This window comes from Falco naumanni, chromosome 9 (genome assembly GCF_017639655.2).
Source record: "Falco naumanni isolate bFalNau1 chromosome 9, bFalNau1.pat, whole genome shotgun sequence".
NCBI classification, from domain to species: domain Eukaryota; kingdom Metazoa; phylum Chordata; class Aves; order Falconiformes; family Falconidae; genus Falco; species Falco naumanni.
The window spans coordinates 41,049,877-41,074,312 of record NC_054062.1 but is presented as its reverse complement, the minus strand read 5'-3'; the positions used below and the strand labels follow the sequence as shown (position 1 = coordinate 41,074,312).

At 44.2% G+C, this 24,436-nt stretch overlaps 1 protein-coding gene across 3 annotated transcripts in view; it reads left to right on the top strand.

The window, feature by feature from the left end:
* CDHR1 (cadherin related family member 1) overlaps positions 1 to 24,436 on the top strand; it is a 51,326-nt gene that overhangs the window by 20,159 nt on the left and 6,731 nt on the right. For all 3 annotated transcript variants that reach the window (XM_040607355.1, XM_040607354.1, XM_040607356.1), the window contains 7 exons: positions 2,129 to 2,229; positions 4,001 to 4,204; positions 7,296 to 7,448; positions 11,991 to 12,155; positions 14,328 to 14,395; positions 16,978 to 17,206; positions 18,149 to 18,403. In XM_040607355.1, coding sequence (XP_040463289.1) covers positions 2,129 to 2,229; positions 4,001 to 4,204; positions 7,296 to 7,448; positions 11,991 to 12,155; positions 14,328 to 14,395; positions 16,978 to 17,206; positions 18,149 to 18,403 — 1,175 coding nt within the window. The remainder of the gene's footprint in view (positions 1 to 2,128; positions 2,230 to 4,000; positions 4,205 to 7,295; positions 7,449 to 11,990; positions 12,156 to 14,327; positions 14,396 to 16,977; positions 17,207 to 18,148; positions 18,404 to 24,436) is intronic.

Here is a 24,436-nt window from a genome sequence, read left to right as displayed (position 1 = left end):
CTGCAGTTGCAGAGCTACGCGGTAAAGTTCCTCATTGCGTTACGTGATCTAAAGAGCGAGGTCTGGTGGGGACAGAGAGGGCTGCAGCTGAGGTTTTGCCTTGACATGGGATAGGACCCAAGCTGAGGTTCCTTCTCCTCAGTGCAAGGGAATAGATAAAAGAGGGTAAAAGGAAAGTAGAAACATTGAGGAAAAAAAGGTTCCAGAAGAGAATAGATGGAAAAGGAGAAAAGGTAAAAAGAAAGGTGGAGAATGAGGAGTAAGAACAAGTGGGATGAAAATATACTAGGCAAGGGAGAAATGGCAGATGAACCAAGGAATATGTCAAAGGGAAATAGGATTAACGAGGAAATATATTCAATTTCCAAAGAAAATAGATGACCAAAAAGGTGCTATAGCATAAAAAAAGTAAGTGATTAGGAACGAGTGGAAAATGAAGATGGAAGGGGATGACAGATAAGTAGCACAAAATACGACTTAATGGAAAGCAAGCTTTCTCATGCACATTAACACAGGATTTTGTTACGGTGAAATGGAAAAGAGGGGAAGGAAATATGCTTTCAGTGCATAGAAAGTAGAAGAAATAGAGAACAAAGATGACAGTATGTTTCTGCCCCTGCACCTCAGGCCCTGACATTACTCGTGACGAGCCATTATTCCGATACCTGCAGGCTGGGTTGTCAATGGGCAAGAAAATACTACAACCAAATAGGAGATTATTTATTCCTCATACGTATTTTTCATCTGGGAAGTATGGGGTAACTTCAGAAAATACTCCAGTCCTCTGAACATGCTGTACGAAAGAATAGACATAATGCTACGTACCCTGAGTTCCTAATTTCCCTGTGATACCTAGGCAATGGCATGAAGTACGGTGGCTTAAAACCACTATTGACTTAAGCTGCTTCTCAGTCAGGATGTGCTTTCCAGGCCAATGTATCTTAATAATTGACCATTGTACGAGTCGATATCTGTTCAACTTTGTGTCTAGTGTACTTTAATGAAGTTGCAGTTATTGCAGGTGTTAGCAAAACAGGATACTATCAGATGGTTTAAAAATCAACATTGGAATTGAGTTAGAAAGATAAATGACTGGGCTTTCAGGTCATCATCCTTTATTTCTGAAGGCTTGGTCTTCTTCATTGTAAGGGTTTTCTATTCCCTGCAATGGTAGGGTCTGCCACCAAGCATAGGTTGTGGCTGATACCGTACGTGGGGTAACGTGCAGGGGGACAGGGCAAGGCCCCTGAGCCGCCACCTGGTCCCCTCCCTGGTCCCCACCCTGCTTTTGACCATGATGGCGAGCTGGGGGCAGGCATTGTGGGGAGGCGCCGCTGCCTCTCTGCAAGCTGGTATTTGCTTCAGCACAAATTCACCAGGTCTCCAGGGATGGCGGCCCCGTGCCTGGTCTTCGGTTCAGCTTGGTGGGAGTTAGGTCTGCAGCGGCAGGCAGCCTGCAGCCCTGTCCTGCCTGTGCCCAACTCCGCCTCAGTGCACAGAGCCTGGGCTTTACCCCAGATCCTCAAAAATCCCTTTTTGCTCAGGGCAGCTTTGCAGGAGGCGGAAAGGGTTTGAACAGCTGAATGTCTAAGGCCAGAAGATGCTTCTCCAGAGATGCTGTCTGCTGAAAGAGTGACTGTGTTTCTTTTAGGTAGTCAAATGTCTCACCTTAACTGATATCAGTGAGTTGAAATGTTCTTGTTCTTCAGTGCTTAATTATGCATTTGCTAATCACAATAAGGAATGTCTATTTTTATCTAAACCAGGGTATAAAGAAGACTGCATAATAGAAATGAAAACCAAATTTGCACACCTGGTCGCTGAGGCTTAAAGGGAATCTGACCTGGGTTGGAAGGGGAAAGTGAGGGCAGATGCCCACAGGGGCAGAGCTCCACTGAGCCGTTCCTAGGGAAGGAAACCCCTTTTGGCCCTCATCTGTGTTCTCGGCTCACTGTGACCAGGCATAGAAATGCTTCGCTCGCTTTTCAAACACAGCTTCAAATCTACTAATGGATAGGGATACACATATGGACAAAGATATGCTTAATGAAGCGCATGGTTGATTGCTCATGCTTTTTCAGAAAAAGGAAGTGTGACATGTAACTAGAGCATCTTGGTTTTATTGCAGGAAGTGAAGATTCATTTGAAATTGGCAACACAACTGGAGCCATTTCTGTTATAAAAAGCCCAAATCAGCTCAAGAAAGAAGTGTATGAACTAAAAGTTCAGGTATGTTCCATGGCCACTTGAAGACTGTTGGTCTTAAATGCTGTGAGTAGGCATGATTGTCTAATACAGCTCAATTTATAGCTGGCTCTACCTGTTTTAGAACCCTATATTTACCCCCTATATTTGAGCCGAGTGCCAGATAGCATAAAATGGAACAAAGTGCTCTTGTTCCCTTGGATATTTAGTGTCTAAATTACTTCCTTCAAATGAAGTCATCTTGTCCTAATTTCATCTCTGAGTCTAGAGAATCAACATCCTTTATAGCGTGTAGATATCTGTTCTATGTTTTTTCAGATTTTATTGCGAAAATGGGAATTACTGTCTTGTAACCTCCATGTGATGAGATAGGTAACTGCCAAATCTATGATTAGCAGTAGGGCTGGGGTAGATCATGCAATGTCCTAGCAGTATCCACTCCTGAAGCACTGATCAGCCACATACAAATACATGCTAACGCCTTGATGAGGTGTAATACCAGTCTGACAGGCATTATTTAAAGCAGTTTCTGAAGACCAAGAATTTAAAAACGTAGCATTAAATTGTGAAGACTGTATCAGTTCTCTTCAACAAACGCAGAATACAACCACAAGAGTTTGTCATGGTAAGGACGTTGTCTAAAGGCAGCTCTGGGGGCTTGCACGCTGCCAGAACCAAGGTAGCATCCCCAAGGGCACTTTCTTGTTAGTAAGCTCTAGCAGCTTGCTGAACCTGGGAGGTCATAGAGGACCCATCATCTGAGTTAAACTTGGACACCATTTCTTCCCCTAATCTCCCTGGCTGACCGCACTCTGCCAGCACTTCCCAGGTACAGGACTGGTTAAGCCCTTGCAAATCTTTCTGTTTCTCCTAGTTACATCTGTGGCAACCCAGAGCTTGTGCAGGCGACAAAAATCTGTCTGAGGCACCAAAAGAGTGTTGCATTACCCAGAGTAGGTAGTGACAGGCACCTCAGTTACCAGACTAACATCTTCAGAGAAATTTAGCAGTCTAGTGCCTTTGGGTTTCAGCCTTTTAAGCAAAAAACCCCCATGTTATAGATAGCTGTTTTGTTACAAGAAACCAGCTGGAGTCTCTGTCCTGACAAAAGAAACGTTTTAGGTTCAATCCAGCAAATCAGGCTGCGTGTTGAAAATGTTGAAACCCAGGCAGATTTGAACTTTCAGTTCAGAAAAATGCCAAACAGGTTTGTTTGTCTGTCCAAAATATATCCAGTTTAAATTAAGCTCATCTGGACAGAAAAGCAGAATTGTAAATCAGAGACTAAATCTCAAAAAAAATCCCATACAAACAAAAAAAAAAGTGTGTCACTTTTTCAAATATTTGCCTAGATACCACAAGTACAGTTTTTCTCACAGTTTTCAAGGCTGCAGTCCTTGCAGCAACATGAAAATCAACTACCTGTGGTACCACAGCAAATTTATAGATTGTGTTCCTTTTCTATTCTGTCAACACTTTAGGCAAGCAATTCTCTCACCTCTATTAGATTATCTGTCGTTAGAGAACTGTTTTCACCTAGGGTGAGTTAGAAAGCTCACAAAATGAGGAGGAGAATTTTTTCACTGGGGCTTTATTGGGACTGGTTTATTATCATAATCTACTAATCTTCATAAATTTCAGTGTGAAATGGACTGAGATTTCTGGAGAAATAAAAGGCTGTGAATCTTTGCACCAGTTAGCATGTTAGGGCATGCAGAACAGTACCTAAGCATGGAGCTGAGGAAAGAGAGTATACCCTCATCATTCTTCTCTCTCCCTCTCCTGCCCGCTGCAGGCAACAGAAGTCAGTCAGGAGGGTGAGACCTCCGTGTACGCTTTTGCCATGGTGACTATACGGGTAGTCGACCTCAACAACCATCCACCAACGTTCTATGGAGAAAATGGTCCCCAGAACAAATTTGAACTGACCATGTATGAGCACCCACCAGAAGGTGAAATCTTGAGGGGACTCAAGATTACAGTCAATGATTCAGATCAGGTAAGTGGAAACTATGTGACTTGCAGTTTTCCAGCCTTATTTTCCCAAGAGTTGTCAGATGGGGAAATGTCATTTTAGGAACTCAACTATTTCACCTGCATTCCCCAGAAGCCTAGGGCAGATAAAGTAGTTGCAGGATCCATTACCACAGAGAGGTTGGACTCAGAAATATGCTTAGTCTGTCGTATAGCGTTATGTCCGTGAGCAGGGTCGCCCTAAAGCTGCAGCCCACTTCTTGCGGTGACCAAAGTTGAACGGTCCTTATGAACTTCCCCTGACTAGTGGCTGTATTCAGTTGTTGTCAGTGTAAATGTCCAAGCAGGTACACCCTTTGGAGATTTAGAGTTTCCAATCACTTTAGTAACTTCAAGTGCATTTGCTGTCTGTATCTTCTCAGCCCTGCTGGAAACAATACAGCTTGTACCCTTACATTGCTTTTATTACAATATATTATTATTCTGGCCCTTATGTTTCAGCCAGAGTCTGCAGTGCATGCTTTGATAAATCATTCCCACTGGAGTGATATTTTTAGGTAATCTTAAAAATTATGCCAGAGCCAAACTAATTCTAACCAGATAAAGGGAAAAGACTCCATCCATCTCAGCCTGCTATCTAACTGACCTGTGATGCCCGTAGATACTATGGTGATGGTTGCTATAGGGATCCCTAAGCTAAATACTGTATGAATGGCATCCATCTGAGTTAGCCTGAGGTTAGGCAGCGACAAGAGAAAAGCTTAATGCATCCGAGAACTGCATCACTATTGGAAAGAGTGCTTTTATATAACCATGCTCAGTATTGTGCTGGTTTGACTGTATTGTACTCTATCAAACCCACTAGCTTCTTCCCCCCTCCCTCCTGCTGCTCTGCAGCAAGCAGATAAATGACTGCTTTCAAAGCAGTGCTACGTCTATCCTGCTATTGTCACAGGGGATGTTGCTGCAGAAGGAAAGAAACAAACCCCGTCTCTTCTACTTAGAAACAAAATATGTAGGTATCTTATATCGGCTGACAAAATATTCAGGATGCAAGTTAGGCTATAAAATAAGCAGAAAACATTGCTAAATACACTGTCTAGATTTCGCAAGAAGCTTCCTAGTACAGTGTAAGGCATCCCTCTGGGGGAGGGGTGTGTGTGCCATTCTTTCAAGGCATAGCATACGTTTTCCCTTCCACATGAGACAACAATATAAAGGAGAAAAATTAACATATGTCTGTTTCTGTCACGGCCATTAGTGACTCTTGGGGGAGTGGATGGTGCGGTGAGAAGGAGGAAGCTGTGGACAAGGTCTGTTTTAGCCCTACAGTTTGATGGAAATGCCATCTTTACTTGCAAGAACTTTATGCAGATATTTCTCCCCCAACCCTCTTCCTCTGATAGACACAGCTTAGGGCTCAGTGCTACTGTTCCTTCAGTCACCCTTGTGTCTCAGGGCTGGCTGCTTGGAGACATGCAGCAGCACAGCTTGCTCCAGGCAGATCTGGGTTCGGTGGACATCACTGTCAGAAATGACTCAGCTGCCGGAGAGAGGCAGTTCTCTCACTGCCCCCTGCCACCGCCACGTACAGTCCCAAGCACAGAAGACTTTGTACAGTCAGGTGGTGTGCTTTCCCCATCAGCACTATTTTCCATAATCCAGCGGCTCTGGCTTTGTGCATCTGGCTGTACTACCCAGCAAAAGAGCTCCTGTTGTCACCTCTGTAGCTGGGAAAGTTTGTATGACCAGATGACACAGACCATCGAGTTTGGATCCCAGATCATTCTGTTTTACTTGGGGGACTACGGCTGAGTACTTTTCTTCTTCACATGAGCTAAGGTTGCAGCGAGAACTGCTCATAACAAGCCCTCCGGTGGTACAGCCAAAAGTAGAGTTATGCTGTTTGAAAGGTATTATTAGAAATTCTTCATCTCAGGATTCATGCTAGGGGGAGAAGGTGGCACCAGCCAGGCAGTGAATCTGGCTGGTTTGTCACAGTGTAAACATGACATTGAGAAACTGGTGAAGTCAGAGAGCTGGTGAAGTGGGCTCAGCTCATTTTCCCACCTCCCCTGTAAGGCAGAAGTATCAGAATCTCCATTTCATCTTTTCCCTTCTGTGCTCCAGTTTGCTTTATAAGAATTGGTCTGGCCAGGTAACAAGCGACAGGACAAGAGGAAAGGGCCTCACGTTGTGCCAGGGGAGGGTTAGATTGGGTGTGAGGGAAAATGTCTTCTCTGAGAGGGTGGTAAAGCATTGGAACAGGCTGCCTAGGGAGGTGGTGAAATCACCACCCCCAGAGGTGTTTAAAAAACATGTAGATGTGGTGCTTAGAAACGTGGTTTAGTGGTGGGCCCGACAGTGCTGGGTTAACAGTTGGACTTGATGATCTTAAAGATCTTTTCCAACCTAAAAGATTCAATGATTGTATATAATGGGATTTGGATTCTCACTTCACCTGGAGCTGTCAAAAATATGTGTCAGATTTTATTCTGACCAAGTTGGGCTCCTCTCTCCCCCCAGGTGCATCAGCTTCCAGAAGGTTTAGTGGCTTTGACTCTGGGCTAGCTTAGTCCAGTCAGTGCAAACTGTGGGGTACCACCTCTGCTTGAAGGTGGCAGATCTTTGTGGCTCTGCATCATCCCAGGCTGTGAGCTTTTAGGACACAGGCTGGGATTTTGCGGAGTCCATTGTCCTGATGCAGACAGTTCAATTGTCTTCCCTTGGCAGGAACCAGGGCTCGCCTGCCCGTGTGCACGTGGTGTTATCTGTCACCTGCGCTGGTTCACAGTGCATGGCACCAAGCCCAAGGGTGCTTGCCGCAAGATCCCTCTCTTAACCAGTCCTGCTGCAGGGTTTTTCCATTATGACTGGAAGAATAACCAAGCTTGTCAATCTATTTTAAGAAAAGCTGTGTCCGTCTTGTGACCAGGGATGGAGGGATTATATAACTAAGCTTCTTAGCAGTCTCTTGCCCAAGGGATGGAGAGCAGAGGGCTCTAAGCAGTAAGACTCATTCTAATTTTATACAGTGTGAAGAAACAGAGCCAATCTAGGCTGTAAGAAAGTGCATCGTTTACTGAAAACAGTGCCATGTCTGCTTTTATTCACAGGGAGCCAATGCTAAATTCAACCTCCGTCTTATTGGACCTGGTGGCATCTTCCGAGTGGTCCCCCAAACTGTCCTGAATGAGGCTCAGGTTACAATAATAGTGGAAAATTCTGCTGCTATTGACTATGAAAAATTCAAGTTGTTAACCTTCAAGGTACTTCTGCTTTCCGGGTCTTCTCTGCCTGTGTATAAAATGTGTGTGTGATGGCTTATGTATCTGATGGGATTTAGCTTCTTAATCTGTCTGGAGCTGTCTGATGCATTGTCAGTGATATTATATTCCATGTAAGGCAAACTCATTTCTGCCTCTGGTTCATCAACTTCCAAAGGTTTAATGGGTGCATCTGTGGACTAATTTAGTCCAGTCAGTGCAAAATGTTGAGTATTATCTCTCTGTGGAAGCTGCATATGTTGGTGGCTCTGAGTCATTCTAGGCTGAACCCTAAGGCTGTTATTTCTGCTTTTACAATGATAAATTCACAGGATGAAACCCTAATTTCTCTGGGGCCAGAACATTACCTGCTTAGTCCTAAGTAATTTGGTTCACGATCATGCTTTTGAATGTTGGCAGGCTGAAGACCCCAGCTGACTGGAAGAAAATTTCCCCAAATTGCTCACTGCCTTTGTCAGAGTGTATCTAGATATATGGCCTTTTGCAGACTGACCTGAGGCATCTCACCCATGCTTTAAGCCAGCCATACAAAAGCCAGCTTTCACCCGAAAGCTGGACCCTTGCACTACCACCTTCCCTGGCGGATTCATTGGCTCATCAGCAAGATAATTAAGTAGTCTGGTTTTATATCAGCTGCCTCTGAACATGAATATAGATGGGTCAGTTCTGACAGCAAAGCATGGCACAGACAATCCCTGTAATTGCTAAAAAAAAAAATTAAAAAATTGGCAAAACTATCTAGCTGGGTATTAACATATGCTAGTTTTAATTTTGTACAGAAAGTGGCATTTTTTACACATTCCACAAGCCAGCTACCTGGATTTTGTTCTCTCCTTTGCTACATGGTTTGCTTTGTGTCCTTAGCAAGCTCCACTGCAGTATGCTTCACGTCTCCTCTTGCAATGCTCCTTAGCCATTTTGAGTTTCATAGGTTATAGATGCTACAAAAATGTGAGGCATCATTATGGTATTAAAATGGAAGATTCTGAAAGGGCTATAAAGTGCTACCGAAACTAATTATAATAAGCGCACATTTATTCAGGTTAAACTACCAAAAGACCAGTAAACAAGTTACACGTGGCCTCCTCATGAATACTAATAGAAATCAAAGTAGTTCGTGTGATTGCCATAAACACTGAAAGAATTAATTACCAGGAAAAAGGATATTGTTTTTTTTTAGCTTAAGCAGTTATTCACATTTATTTTTTTTATGAAATTATTTCTACTGGAGAAGTCCATAAGGCTTTGCTAAAAATGCAGAGCCTTTGTTTAGTTTCCAAATTAAGAAGGTGCAGCTGGATGATATGGTAGTAATATATGGCACCAAATACTTGATAAAGACCTCATTGCTGTCTCCATTTCCCTGAAAAGTTCAAATCACTTCCTACCCAGTTTTATTTGCCAATGTAGTCAGTCTTGTTAGAATTTTGCATGAAATAAGAATACATTCCTATTTAACATGTATCCCAAAGCAGCTTTGAAAAGCTATTTTCGGGGGAGGACGGGTATCTGTAAGCAATGAGTCTTCTCCTCTGGTTTGTTATTAAACAGGAAAAAGCTAGAGAGGAACTAAAGCCAGTTTGACCGGGAGATGCACTGAAAAACTACCTGAAGCAAAGGCTACTAGAGAAAATCTATCTTCCATTTACGGTTGTCTCTCAAAGGCAGTTGGTAGTCAGGACCTCCTTAATTTTTAGCTGGCCAAGAGCTAGAGTGGGTTTCCCAAGGCATGGCAGCAGTGGTAATTCGTACCCCTTCAGCCTCTTAGAGCTCCAGTCCCTCTGCCGCAGGGGCCAGACGTCGCTGTCCCACCTTGTCCTGGGCTGACATACTCTGAGGGCCAAATTTCCCGTGTTCCACCCCCTGCAGCTTGGAGCACATGCCGCCCTGACAGGAGCCTGGACACTCCTGCCCCTCACAGCCTGCACACTCACATCTCCCACAGACCAGGACCAAATGAGGCTGCAGTTATCCCCAGTTGCCAAAATCAAACGCTATTTTAAAAAATGTGCCTGCCAATTTTAAGATTACATCTCAGTTTCCTCTTCTGACCTGTATTAATTTTTACTATGTAGTCCTGTGAAGTAACAGTTCTATGCTACGTTTTTCCTCTCTCTCCATAAAACCAACAATTCAGCTCTGCATAAGACATTGCAGGCAAGTAAGCTGACAAAAATCCCTCCCTGAAGGAAGATGTTGTCAGTGTGTTGACATAGCTGGACTATGGCTGCTAAAAAGAAAGGGAAGAAAAAATGAATGTAGGAAACAAAGCAAAACTGCTAAGCTCTCATAAGGCATTCTAAGATTAGCTGATTCCAGCAGCAAATATCATTTCACTGCAGATGATATAATTTAATTATAGCTCCATGTGCATGATCAACAATAAGATTTTACCCCTGTGCTGCTTTAGGAGCTGAGATTGCTCATGAGCAGCTTTTTGCTGATGTCTGTATGCCTGGTCTTTGAACACAGAAGTTAGCGTAGAGACCCAGTGACCGAACTCCCCTTTTAGAGCAGAAGTGTCCTGTAGTAATTACAAGCAATCCTTCAAGATTCACTTCTTCAAGAACCCTTTTGTTGCTTTTTTCCAGCCATTATAATTGTTCACACAGCAGGAACAGCTCCAGGAGATGATCCTGAGATAGCCTTTTCCCTGTCTACCTGAAGTGCTCCCTCCTAGCCCCAAATCCTGTCACCTCTGAGTGGTACAAACTCCTCCGGACGTGGCAGGGCAGGGTCGGCAGTGCCAGCACCGCCCGCCCATGGGGAGCTGCGACACGGTGGGAGGGAGGCGCGCGGTGCGGGAAGGGTGAGCCCCCACAGCCCCCACCTCCGCACCCACGGAGGAGGAGATGCCGTGGCAGCCCTGCTCTACCTTCCGAAGCTTAAAGCTCCCTCAGGCATTCACCCTCTTTGAGGGAGCTCCTGGAACAGATACCTACGGGAAATTAAAACCTGTGCCACTAGATTTTTCAGTTGAGCTTCTCATATCGCAGTTAGCTGTCCTGCTCGCTAGTCTATTAGTGGTGTGCTGGCCTCAGGAGAGTTCTAGAGCCCTCCTGCTTCGTGTTAACTAGGTCTTTACCCAAAGATGAGAACCAAAGGGTTGACCACTGGTTGTTGTGTGAGCCATTCAGGTTCAGCCCCTGCAGAGCCCAAGACTGATGTCCTAGTGCCGATGCTGTGTGTTGCAGCCACCCACCAGGGACCAGGCGCAGGGGCCGGAGGCTGTGAAGGACTCACTGTCTCTCCGTACCTGTTGCTGAAACTGCTTTTGCTCAGTCACACAACACCTGAGCAATAGGCTTGCTGCTTTACTAGCTCAGGCTTCCTCCTGATAGCCCCCTAATCTACTGTGGAGCCAGCAGACACAGCAGAAATGCTGCTGCTGTTTTGCCTTAGACTAAGAGTAAGAGAGGAAAATTTCGGTGCTAAGTAGCTGAAGTCCTGCTGGAAAGTGCTTGCCTGAGGCTTTGGAGGTGACTCGCCAAATACTTGCTCAGGTCTGTTCCCAAGTGGGGAGCTGAGAGCTCCCTGCTGCCTACTGAGAGCTGCTGTGCGCCAGGCGCCTGGGTTATCCCCTGCCGTCTCTGTGGTGACTGCTCTTCCCTGCATCGATTCCCTGTGTGCTGGGGGCAATGTAAGAAACCCACTTGCTGACCCAGCAGTGCCATCGCTCAGCTGACGGGAGGATAAGTGTGCACTCACGTTAAGCTCTGCTGACAGCCAGCCAGAACATCCACCCTGCTGGCTTCTCCCCACCCCTGGTTCTGCTGTACGGGGCTGCCTGCCCTTTCAGGTGAGCAGAGTTATGAGAATGTGTTATGCCAGAGCTCTCTGTTTCTCCTCGGAGGCAGTGAGGCAATCCGAAAGTCCCAGTGGGTACCTGATAAAGTCCTAGTCAGCACAAGGCAGTGAGCGTAGGGTCCCAAGGAGTTTGGTGGTAGGAGTTCTCACAGACCTTCTGAAGGGGGGTTCTACTGTATGTGCCTGATCCCTGACCATCCAACATTTGGGGTGGGGGTACTGCTGCTTCCAAACAGCCCAGGGTACCGGTTCTCTCATCTCCTTGCCCTGTTTGGTGCAGTTTATTGCCCTGACTTCTTCCCTGACTAAGAATTTATGCTTCCTCTGCAAAGGATTGTGATTCAGTGTACAAGGTTCTTCAAAATTATTCGGTGCTTATGTTTCTCTGTGTTCTCAGAGCTGCCCAGGGATAGGTGTTTGCTTGCTTCTGTTACAGCTTTTTGAGCTGTGTTGGTCAGTTATGACCAATTGCATTTGTCCCATGAAGTCTAATATGTATACACAGGTTGGAACTCCTCTTTCCGCAGCTTGACTGCCATCACAGGATTGCACAAACAAGCCTAGGCTGCACCCTGACCCAGCTCATCCTCTCCCTGTTTTTGAGGTGTTTGGTCCAACCAGGCTGAAATGTACAAATGTGCCGTGGGTAGTGGAAAGAAGCTCCTTTAAGAAGTAATAATAGCTGCTTTTAGTAACTTCCTGGTTTTCTCTTCTTAGCTTCTTGCAATAGAGGTGAACACACCAGAGAAATTCAGCTCGACGGCTGATGTAGTGATACGCTTGCTGGATACGAATGACAACGTCCCAAAGTTCTCCTCCGATTACTACATTGCCAGGATCCCTGAGAACTCCCCGGGAGGCTCTAACGTAGTTGCTGTTACAGTAAGTTTCATTAATCTCTTAAGAAATGCTCTCTTTTCTAAGTGCCTGTGGTGACAGTTCAAGTACCTTAAAACTGGTGGACAGAGGCAAGTAGCAAATCGTACTCACCGTCGGCTTCTGGACTCCAGTTCCTTTCAAGCATCAACAAAAAAAAAGCAAACAGAAAAAAAACTTCTGAAAAAAATAAAGTTTTAGGCAAATGTTTTTCAGAACAACAAATTCACTTTGATTTTTAATTAAAGGCCTTCTGCTTTTAAGACAGATCACAGGGTCTGTGAGTACTAAGAAAGCCCCTGTTAAATCAGTGTCCAGCAGGAAGAGTCGGTTGTGACAGTTCCACTGATCATGGAATTGGATTTACTGGATTTGCTTGCTTAAGTACGAGTAAAAAGAAAACAAGATGGCTCCTTAGCTGGTATTAGTCCCCTCCTCCTGGGAGGAATCTGGCTTCTAAATGCAGAATTAGACAATTAATGAAGGCAAGAATATAACATCAAAAGACTTAGAGCTGGGAAAGAAAGCTGTCTATGTAAGTGTCTTCTCACAGCAGGAAAAATATGCCTATAGATTTCCCAGTATATCACATTTTCATAGAAATAAAATCAGGGCATCACATGGGCCCTGTGTGCTGGAGAATCATTTCCAGCGGTCGGTTGATGAGAGCTGTGTCTCTTCGGTGCAGCTGCTAGGACTGGAAACAGACCTGGTGTCCCAAAGGCAGGAGAGCTCCTGGCCACATGGGGCTCGGTGGGTGATGCAAGGCGCCTGGCGGAGGCCTCACAGGTAGGGATGACGGACACAGGTTGCCAGAGATCTCCAGCACAGGCTGGCTGTGAGTAAGAAAGAAAATTAAATAATCATGATAATAAAGCGCTGAAGGCAAATTTTAGCAATGGAAGAACGAAAGCTGAGAAGCAGAACATAAACGATACAGAAAAGGTTATTAGAGGAAACAGACAGGAAAGCTGTAGAAAACAGAGACTTCCAAACATCACTATCTTTGCAGCAAGAGCAATAAAAAATGCCCAAGGTGAGAAGAAAAGAAAGATTTTTTTTTTAAAGTTTGCAAAAGCAGCAAAAGTAGCCATTCTGAGCCAAGGTACACAGGACAGCATAGCTGAGGAATCCATGTAGCATTTACTGTCATGTGCTGTCACTCAGTACTTGACCCAGAATCACAAATATACTTGACAAATTGAGGCACTACAAGGACTCAGGATACGAATTCTGGCAGAAGTCCCAAGTGTGCAAATATTTTAGGAACAGTTAGGCAGTCCTAAAGTAGACTGAGGTCAAAATTATGGGATGAGAGCATCTGACAAGCTCACGCCGAAGAACTAAAGAACAGCTGCAGTAGGGCTGCAGGTGGGTTACGCTAACCATGCAGGAATCAAAGGCATTGTCCTGGTTTCCAAACAGTCAAACAAGGTGATGAATGAATCAGCCGCTGCTGCCATGAATTTTGATGGCCAGGTACAAAGGTATAACGTAACACCACCTCAGAGCGATCCGAGAAGCGGGAGTTTATGGAAATAGCTGTTACCAAATCAATAGCTTTCCTAATCCTGGGCTGAGAAAGGAAGCCAACAGGAGTCTGGAAGAAAGATATCATCTGGTGTAGTATCTGCATTACTAAAAGTCACACAGGCACAAGAGTGATTAAAATATAAGCAAAGCTGAAATATTGTGTATAGCTCGAAACATTTGTTATGCATTACTTTAAATTGAATCAAACAAGAAGAGGCTTAAAAAATACTCTATACAAAGTAAATAATTTTGTCTGGGGAATATACATTAATATTTAACTGATAATTAGGAAAGTTTGAGAGAGGGTAGTTTGTTCGTGTCATTGAGATTAGCTTCATCTCTATTAAAGGGAGGATGTGTTAAATGTCAATGGATGGAGCCATCTAGTGGCTTTCTCCCTGCTCGAGCCTCTGGGCACCCGCCTGGCCAGGAGACATCTCAGCAGCTTCCCTGGGACAGTGACCTTCCCTGGTGTTAGATTTTGCAGTTTTCTAAGTGCACATTTATGTGATTTCTCCCTAAAAATGTGATGGCAAAAAGAGTGAAAATCATTTGGGTTTTCTACATAGCCTGTTGTTAAAAGAAAAATGAAACGTTTCTTTTTTGCAGTTTAGTAAAGAATGACACTGATTTTCTTTTCTTAAGGCTACAGATCCAGATTCAGGGCTTTGGGGAGAAGTCAAGTACTCTATCTATGGAACAGGAGCAGATCTGTAAGTAAACAAAACAAAAAAAACACAACAAAAAAAACTATATAACCTCTAAGCAGAGTTTTAAAAGAATTTAAAAAAGCCACAAACAAACAAAAAACCACCACAGGCTAATTCTTGACCTGCTCATTTCTAAAGGACATTTATGCTGTGTTCTTTGTGAGTTCTGTGAAAACAACAATAGAAAAACCAATGTGATCATTAAACATCTGCTTCATGAACCCATGGAATTTTACCCACAAGCCCCCAAAGAGATATAAGACATCTGAAGTACTAATGCACAGACCTGTTCAATCACCATTTGAAAGACACTTGTGAAAGAAAGAGGAGGTTTTGGTCTAGTTGTTGTGAAAAGTCAGGTCTGGAGGGGAAAAAAATCCCTTGCTCTTTCCCCTTCCATTTCCGTATAGCTGTATGAATAGTCCGGTTTCTTGTCAAAACAAATCAAAGATGACAAGACCTTCAAGAATATAAACTTCAGCTTTGGAGGACAGCTGCACTGGGTGTTCAAGGCATTTTATAGATTTAAGCCTAAGAGCCCTGCATCAGGGAAGAAAGGAATCTGATGCTTACTTGATTTTGTGGTGATGCCTAGCTCCTTCTCCCTGTCTTTGGGGGCAGTGCTGGGGTGAGAGCATCCTTGAAACAAAGGTTTCTCCCACACTGTTTCCCCCCCAGTAGTTGCACTGGTTCCTTGGTTGGGGCTGCCAGCCGTGGCTAGCATCACTGGCCATCACAGATATTGCTACTGGAACCTGCAGCTCCTGGGTATGGTGGGGTTGCAGGGCAGAACATTGCAATGAGTGAGCTTTTCAGGCACTCATCCCCAGAATCCGTTTTTCTTCCTACATTATCCACCTGGAGTTAAAGCTGAACTCTTCTTATTAAGGTGAAAGCCATTTAGGAGGCACAATCAAAGCCCAAAATCCACAATGTTAAGGGTGAACTTCTTCTGTAGCCTGAAGGATACACATATGGGAGCATTTCCACGATGGATTATTTTGAGCTCTTCACTAAGTCCTTAAGCTAGCTGCTAACTGCATAGAGGCAAGCAGGCAAAGGTCATGTCGTGCAGGCAGACCTCTTAGGTTTAGAATGTAGCAGCTGGTGCAAAGAAACTTGTGAAGGTTGGTGATGAAGGATTTAGAAAAAAAACCAGGAGTGCAACTTTATTCTGATTGGAATTAGGGGGATGCTCAGACTCAGTGTTTTATGCTGTTGAATAAGGAAATTAAAATGTCAAGACTTTCTTTTCCTTCCTAAGTATGAGATATTTTTTTTTCTTGTGCCAGAATGGCATGGCTCTGGAAGGCTGGATTGGTTTCCTAGCCCTGGGACCTCTAGACCTGCTGAACACACAGTTTAATGCAGATTTAAGTTTCAATTAGAAGCATGATTTTTTTGTGTGCCAGTTGCGTTGGCCGAAGGATGAGTTATCCTGGAGTAAGAGGAATAGCGTTTCCTATTGAAGATAAAACCATTATGCTGGCAATCCTATATCTAAGCTGCTAGCGTGAGCGGGGTACGCTGCTGTAATGTCTTCATATTTCAGTGCTTCTAGTCTCCCACTAAAATGGGGGTGATGAGAGTCCTCTCTGCATGGTCAGGCTGGGCTGGGTGCTAAGGAGGCACTTGGCACAGGCACTGTCCCCTACCGAGATTTGGCACAGCTCCTTCCACCTCCAGGTCTTGGCTTTCATCAAGCCTTGTATTTGTATTTAATAGGGTAATGAAAACAATCGAAGAGTCTGGATTATTAAGTGCCCGTTTTATAACGTCTCTCAGTTGTGCTCACAGAGGAAACACAGAAAATATTTTGTTATCCTGTATATTAATAAAAGCGTATATAAAACTTTTCATCTGTTAAACACCCTACTGCTTGGAGCCAACGCTGGCAGTCCATTTTAAAAAGCCACTGTGTTGGGATCTTCTCTATAAATCCAAGCTTTTGGCTGACACTTTTGACAGTGTCTCAGTAATTACAAATGTGTAGAATCAAACTTGCTATCAATAAATCTGAACACCCACTCCATCCCAGTGCCAGTCTATGGAAAAATGATTATTTTTGGAGGGGGTAATTTGCCCTGCACTTTGGGGGATTTAAGAGCAGCCATTTTTCTTACCCATTCTGAGAAGTAAAGAGCTTAAATATGATATGTGGCATGCTTCCCTTAGCTATTGAGGTGATATCATTCAATCTTAATTTATGCAGGACATGATCTAATATATTGTACTTATAAACTGGAAAAAAAAAATAAATATGCAGTTCCTTAATGTTTTAACGCAAAGAAATCGCTCTGTGAGAAGGCCATCACACTGAGCATTTACTGAGGACAAAGACTTTAACAGAAAATGCAGTTAAATGGCTAATGCATAATTGAAAAACACCAGACACTGATAGTTTCAAAACTAAAGGATCTAGACAAAAATAGGTAGAGTGAATGATTTGGAATCATCAGCCAGACAGGAGTTAGGTGAAGAGTACCAATCTTCAATTCCGTGTTTAGAGCCCACCTTTGCCCTAGGCTGTAAACACACATTAAGTGACCCAAAAACCCAGAAGTTTTTCCATGCTTCTTTTCCAGGTTCCTAATCCACCCATCAACTGGTATAATTTACACCCAGCCCTGGGCTGTATTAGATGCTGAAGTGAACTCAAAGTATAATTTCTATGTGAAGGCAGAGGACACGGATGGGAAATACAGCCTGGCTGAAGTGTTTATCACTGTGCTAGATGTCAATGACCACTCTCCAGAGTTCAATGAAAACATCCAGGAAAAGACAATGATTATCGGGTCACCAGTGAAGATCGAGGTGAGAGATGACACAGTGTGTCACAAAGCAGAGTGCTTTGAAAAAGCCCCGACTCTGCTGTTTATTGCTCAGGGATCGTGATGAATGTCTGAAAGTTGGCTTTTCCTGGGGCTCTATTTTTTGCACATCCATTTGTATGTAACAAATGGATTAAAGCGTGGAATGATAGTGTTTACAGAGTGCTGAGAAGGAGAAATAAATTCCATAGGCAAAAGATAAAATTCTCTTACAATATTTGAACCATCAGCTGCTGGAGGATCCTGGATTATACAGTGATCATAAGAAGCCCAAATAAGATGAATGAATGAAAGTACAGGGGTTTGGATACTTAACCTTCCTGCCTTGCCTTTGTGCTCAACCACACAGATTCTTTCCCTTCACTTTGCAGAATTGTATTTGTTGATCCAGTGTGGAACGGGAGGTAAAAAAAAAACGCAGTAACAATTCACCAGCGAAGGCGCAGAAGATCTTATACTACACATATTTGAATGCATATAGCAAAGCCTGATTACACACCACCTCATGTTAGCAGAATAAATATGACGGCACAAAAATTACGGCAGCTCTAGTTTACGGTGCAGAGCTAATCCCATTGTTCTCTATCACTTCAGATTTGTCCCCCACGCTGTGTGAGAAACTCCCCAGCACTGAGTCATTTGCATTCTATAGATGGGTTACAGTTCAGTTTTTCCTCTGATTTTATTTAATCTCAAATAGAAATCGCTTATACAAAAAGAACGCTACTCCTGCTGTTTTTCACTACAAAAAGTAGCATAGCTGATACCAGAAAAGCAAAAATTGTTTCCAAGATGAAACAAAAACAGCGCAGTCATTTCACAGCATGGATATTATCAGAAGTAAATGCTCAGGAACTTTTAGAGTTTTGTCTTCAGGCAGACATACAAACAATAAGATCTTTGTTCTTTACGTTTCCCCTACCAGGCTATAGATCAAGATGCAGAAGAGCCCAACAACATTGTGGATTATTCCATCATGCAAGCAGATCCAGCCAACGTGTTTGACATAGACCAAAGCACTGGGGAAATCAAGCTGAAATCCTATATCCGTTCCCTGGACATCATCCACAACATCACAAAGAATAAAGACTGCATCTGGTCGGTGGTGGTGCAGGCCAAAGACCGAGGCTCCCCGTCCTTCAGTACCACGGCAGTTCTGAAGATTGATATCACAGAGGAGGTAAGCAAATGTTTTAGAAAAATCTTTGTGTGAGACGATCCTTGAGAGGCACTGAAGAGTGGACACTGCTTGCTCCACTTCTGAGGCTACTTTAAAAATGCTTCAAGAGTTGAAACCAACAGCCAAACAGTTGCCAGCTATTGCTTCTCCTTCCTTGCTAGCTCTGTTTTGTAGAGTGTTTCTAGAGCCTTGTGGTGAAGCTGGATTCTACGGCCACAAACGTAAAAGGCATTTTGGTCAGAGAAATTGCAAAGGTGCAAAGGTAGGAGCGTGGTGTAGTTGGAAGGTGAGTTGCTGGCACCTGATCGTTAGAGATAGGTGCAAACTAAGGACTGTAGGCTCCTGAGAGTAAAGGTAAATCCTGACTGCTAAATTTCTGCTTTTTTGTTTTCATTCAGAAGAATAAAACAAAAAGTGAATGAAAAGTAGCTGGCGCCAGAGTGAAATATATCAGAGCAGTTTTGCAAGTCAATGTAAGTGACATAGGAAAAGGGAAAAAAACTTTATAGAAACGCTTTAAAGTATATAGAATTTTGAATGCGAGTTTAATAGTTGCAGTATTATTAGCAGATATAACAAGAAGGCTCTGAAAGATAGCACACATAGGTTGATAGTTTCCCGTTAGTGCAACTTTTACATCAGCCAAAGAACAAGCAGCGATTTATGGTGAGCAACACACGCTTGCATGATTCTTATTTATTGTAACTGCCTTGCCATGCCTTTAAGTAGGTACCAGCAGGGAGGAAATGTGCTTTAAAGTAGATGAGAAACACATCATTACCCTGACAGTCTCTGGACCACATACATACTGGGCAAAGATGCAAATCTCTTCCTACAGACAGCAGCTGCCCTTCTCTTTGGTCAAAAGGCGCCAACCACTCCTTTATCTGTCGCAGTCTTACTCCGTTTTCTCCATCTCCTCTTACTTCACTGATACTCCTTATCAGATGCAATGACATGATACTTCTTGTGTACAGTTCAGAGCCCGCTGGAAGTTAATGATGTCTGCAGAGGACACTTGTGTGGCCAGGCAAACTCTGCCACCAGCAGCACAGGAGGAGCTCCCGGTCCCTGTTGTCAGTGCCTGCCCTGCCAGGACTGCCAGAGGACCGGGCTGTGCCCTGGCGTGGGGCAGCCTGGTGTGGGGCTGCCCATAGGGCCCGTTGGAAGCCGCCATGCAGCAGTGCTGGGGCTCAGCACGGGCAGGGCATGTCGCCTCCAGGCTCCGGGGGGCTGCACATGCTGCGTCCCTGCTTTAGGTCTAGAGGTTTAGCCATTCTTACTGATGTAAAGGAAATAAGCTGCCTATCACTTTGATTTCTCATAAAACCCTAAGTTTGGGGGTTTTTTTACAGCAAATAAAAATTGCTACCTGTAGCCAACAGTGGGAGCACCCGCCCTCCCTGCCTTGCTTCCAGGCTTCCCGTGGGGCACGCATCTCAGGAGTGGGTGGCAGCAGGTGGCCTCAGGCACTGTTGGTCCCCTGCATCTAGCCTCCAGCTTTCCCTTTCCTTTCCCTGTCCTCCCAGAGGAGCTGGCAATCTTTCTGGTAGCGTGCAGGGCTAAGGTACCAGGCTAAGGGGAGGGAGGGAGAGAGGGTGCCCCACGCTGCTGCTGCTGGGGGAGAAGTTGTGTCCCTGAACCAACTGATGAAGGACATCTGGAAGGAAAGCAAGAGCAACTGATGCTCTGGGACAAACAGTTTCCTGGATTTCCTTCTAGAGCTTGAAGAAATGTCAGCACCTGATGGAAGAAAGTGTCTTGTAAAAAATCCCCTCTCTTCTTCCTTTTCTCCCCCTCCAGGGCACAAAGTGAGGGAGTGCTTCTCCTGGTAAAGTCTAAAGGGGAAGCAAAGAGGGCTGTGAAGACATGGACTGCTCTGAGACAGTTTTTCACTTCTTCCCACGCTTTCCTTGATGCTAAGTCCCAAACCAGAGCCTGAGATAGCAACAGCATCTTCTTTCTTTGCTTTAGTAGGTCTCTTCAGCAGGACCTGCATTACTAACCCAATGCACATCCTCCATAAATTTTTTGTATATTTCTTCATTACTTCTTTCATTGCTTGCAATGATTTGAGTTGTTTGTCTTCAAGAACATCATATCACCTTGCAAAAACCACTCTCGCATTTCAGCTTGCACATGAGAGGCAGTGCCAGCGTACAAGACCCTCAGTCACTCCGTGTCCCAGAGACAGTGCAGATGCTGCTGGCACCTTGTGAGGAGAACAGCCCCTTGGTGTAGGGACATTGCATTCTCTCTCTCAATTTCTTGCTTACTCAGGCTGTTATGAATGTACATTTCATCCCTTTGTGCTTCAGTTGTACAACGTCTTTTTTAGTTAGCTGTTTGGTGGGTATTTATGTATTACTGATTTTGGATAAGGAGGATATTTTTCAATGCATCCTCTAGAGGTTTCCTGCAGTGTTAATCACACAAAGTAATTAAACAGGCATATTTTCTGATTAACATTTACCATTGCAATTAGCGCAAGGCTGTGCCCTTCGAGATAGATGGCTTGTAGCGAAGTTCAGCAATATTGCACATCAAAAGGACCTTTTGCTCTTAGAATAATACAGTGATAAAAAAATTCCAGAGGCCTTTTAATTTAACTGAGTCTGGGTTTATGGAAATCGGTATTGAGTGGCATCTGTTAATCTCCCATCCTTTCTCAACAGAATAAGAAACGTGCTGGAAAAGCCTCTCTTTTTTCCACCCTTATGTCTCACTCAAAAATCTATCTTGCTGCCCAAGATTTTCCTGGAAGGCTGATTCCCATTCCTGATCCTGAAAGCTGGCCTGGTGAGGAGATCCCTCTGCCTCTTCATGACTCCACCGAGGTTCTGAAAATATATGGGGGTGTTTATTTACATCTCTTCATGGGATGAGGCTTAAGTCCATATTTAGACAGCACAATGTGTGGTTCTTAATAGCTCTGGCTACACATTTAGACTTCTAAATGTAGCTGGTAAGTCTCCAGTTTAGATTCTTCTAACTGAAGAGTTCAACAAACTCCTTCTGTGAATTAACGTGGGTATCTCCTCTCTCATACGAACCCTGAAACCATGGGAACTGTGCTTGCTGGTGGCACTAAACATCCTTTGCCACATTCACAGAGCAGTTAGCCTCTTCTTCCCCAGTTACACACACCTTGGAAAAGAATTGTTCAGAGAAGGTTGTTTTGATTTGAGAAGTCTTGCCCCATGCTGGCATCTGTAAATGCAGCCTTCATATACAGGTGATAGCACTGCGCATTGGGGTGAGCACTGGAGGGGGCAGCTTGTGTTCTGCCTTGGATCAGGAGTTATTTCTGAAGCAAATCTCCTGATCATCTCTACATACTGTGGGCTGGCTCGTGTCTCAGACAGCTCCAACTGCACTAAGTGGACTTCTTTGAGACTAAAATGTGTGTGGGGAGAACACCTAGCTTGCTTCAGTGCTAGCAGGCAGTGCATCCCTGCAGCCACACCAGAGCAATCTGATATTCAGAAATGCTGAATATGTGGAAGTGGCCTCCTCAGAACCAGCTGGCTTGTACAGACCCACTTGCTCAAGTTGATGCAACCTGAGTTGTCTATAATCTGCGATAACTTGGGCTCTAAACAGCTTCGGCTACTTACTTAGACTTCTAAATATAGTCGGCGAGCCTTAGCTGGTCTCGTGGTTGAACAGCTCAACCACACACTCCTGTTGGGTCCAGCTTCTAGATACATCACCCACTTGCTCTGCTCACTGCAACCAATGCATTTTATGAAAGGCTCTTGAGAAGCTGCCGGGAGGTGTGGGTGTCTGCACGCTGCAAACCGTTGTGTCAGGAGAGAGAAAACCAAAGGAAATAGGTCACCATTTCAGTAGCAAAGAGAGGCACTGGCATCCTCCCTGCGAAAATCAGGTTTTCGAGAAGGAGGCATGGCAAGAACAAGCCCCACGTGCTGCAGAGGAGTGTTTTCCACAGCCTGCCCTTCAGGTACACAGCCTGAAAGCATCTATGTACGCTTTAACCGCGCAGTGCTGGGTCTTATGAAACTGGCTTCAAAGGCATGTGTCAGTGTTAGAGCCCCTCAAAAGCGGGCGAGTCCCAGTGACCGCTGGACGCTTCAGCAGCCCATGGGACTTGGGCTGAGGAGCTTCTCTGCAGGGGACATACCAGTCACAAGGGTCCTGCAAGGGACCACACGTGCCTAGTAAATGAAAAATAGGTGATGACATCTTTTAATCCAAAGAGTTGCTTTAATCCTTTTAATTATATTCTTGTCTCAGGATTGGACTTCTTTCTGGAAGCTGAAGCGCACAGTTTAGCTACTTCCAAACTTCTGCCACGGTTCTGTAACCCTCTAATTGCCCCCGGCCTTTCTCTGAGCCAGTGCTCATTATAACTGTGAAATCACAGCAAAAAACAGCAAAGCATTATCTTCTGTGGGCAGTGGTATTTTAACTCCTTTGATGGCTATTAAGAAAGAGAGTGTTTTTTCCAGGGTTTGGCCTACAGAGGTATGGCAGTTGCTTCCCAAACCAGCTTTCGTTTCATTGTGTATCTGCTTTTGTTTTACGTGTACAAGAGAAACCAGTGCTCTTCAAAATGCAGTATGCCTCTTAGGGAAGGACAGCTAAATAAGTCACACAGTGGCACTATTCGCTGACCCAGTTCTGAGGCAGCGTTGACCCGGTTCTGAGGCAGTGTTGGCAATCGATACAAGGACCTGAAGGTGTTTTGAACATGCAGGGTAGTGCTCAGGGCCAAACTGCTTAAACCTAGGTGTCTAAGCGCTCCCAGACTTCTCTGTCAGAGGGTGCTCAGACCTCTCTCAGACCTGTTGTATGTGTTAACTAACTGGGCCACAGTGATGATACAGACACGATTGCAAAGCTTTTTGGTGACAAATGCACTTAGCACAAGCTTCTCTGCAGGCTGGCTAAGATAATGACATTCCAGGCTTGGTTTGCAAGTTATTCTTCTTATTTATCAGGTGACTGTCACAGCCGTGACGAACAGAAATTCTCCCACCGTATGCTTACAAAATGCCTTATGATTTTATGCAGAGGTTACAGAAGAATTGTTATCCAAGGCTGATTCTAGGCAGCGTTTTGTATAGTACCAGCCCAGTAACTAGAATGTAGGCTGAACCAGCTAACTATTAATGGGTTTAGTTTTGGTATTAATCTCCTGTTTGTAACTGGAAGCTCTGAAGAGGTGCCAGACTTAGTGAGACGAGGAAGAGTTGAGCGAAGCCAAATTCTGAAACTCCCCATACGATTTCCATCGCTTCTCACCCCTGCAACTGTTGTACACTGGCAACATAGATACATTGTATTTCTGTCTAATCCCATTTATTCAAGATTTTCAAATAGCTAGTCAAATAATTATTACTGAGATACAGCATCTTCTTAAATATATGTCATCTTTCTCCTAGTGTTGATTCTATACTATTTAGCCATCAGTGTCTTGCTACAAAATAGATCTTGACAACACTCATAATAAGTGGACTCATTTTGGGCCATGTACTACTTAGCATGGTTTATCTGACACTTCATTCATCAGACTTTCACATGAAATCAAGTAAGCCAGGCTAGAATTTCTGTCATCTGATGGGACTTAAGTACAGAAAATCCATGTAATGCAGAACAGCAAAGCTGATGTGAATCCAAGCTCTGCCAAATCACGGGCTGCTCTGCTTTTGGATTCTAGCTCAGGTCCATTGCTAATTAAATAATGGAAAAACTCTTTGCACAGCAAAATGCTGAAAATTGGTCACTACCTGTAAGGTAACATGGTCCATGAGTTCTGATAGCAGTTCTTCGTCCATTTCTCTTCAGCAGTAGGAAACATTCAAGGTAGGGGAAGAGTGGTCTTGGACAATGTGTTGGAGGTAAGCTGTGAAAATAGAGAAGTGAAGTGAAAAGGCAATGGGGTGTTTATTAATGAATTTACATTCACTATGTTTAGGGATATAATTTAAAAACAAATACTGTTCCTGTGTAATACATGACAAGAGGTGCTCTGAAGCACCCTTTGGGGATACTCGGTGATCTCCCTCC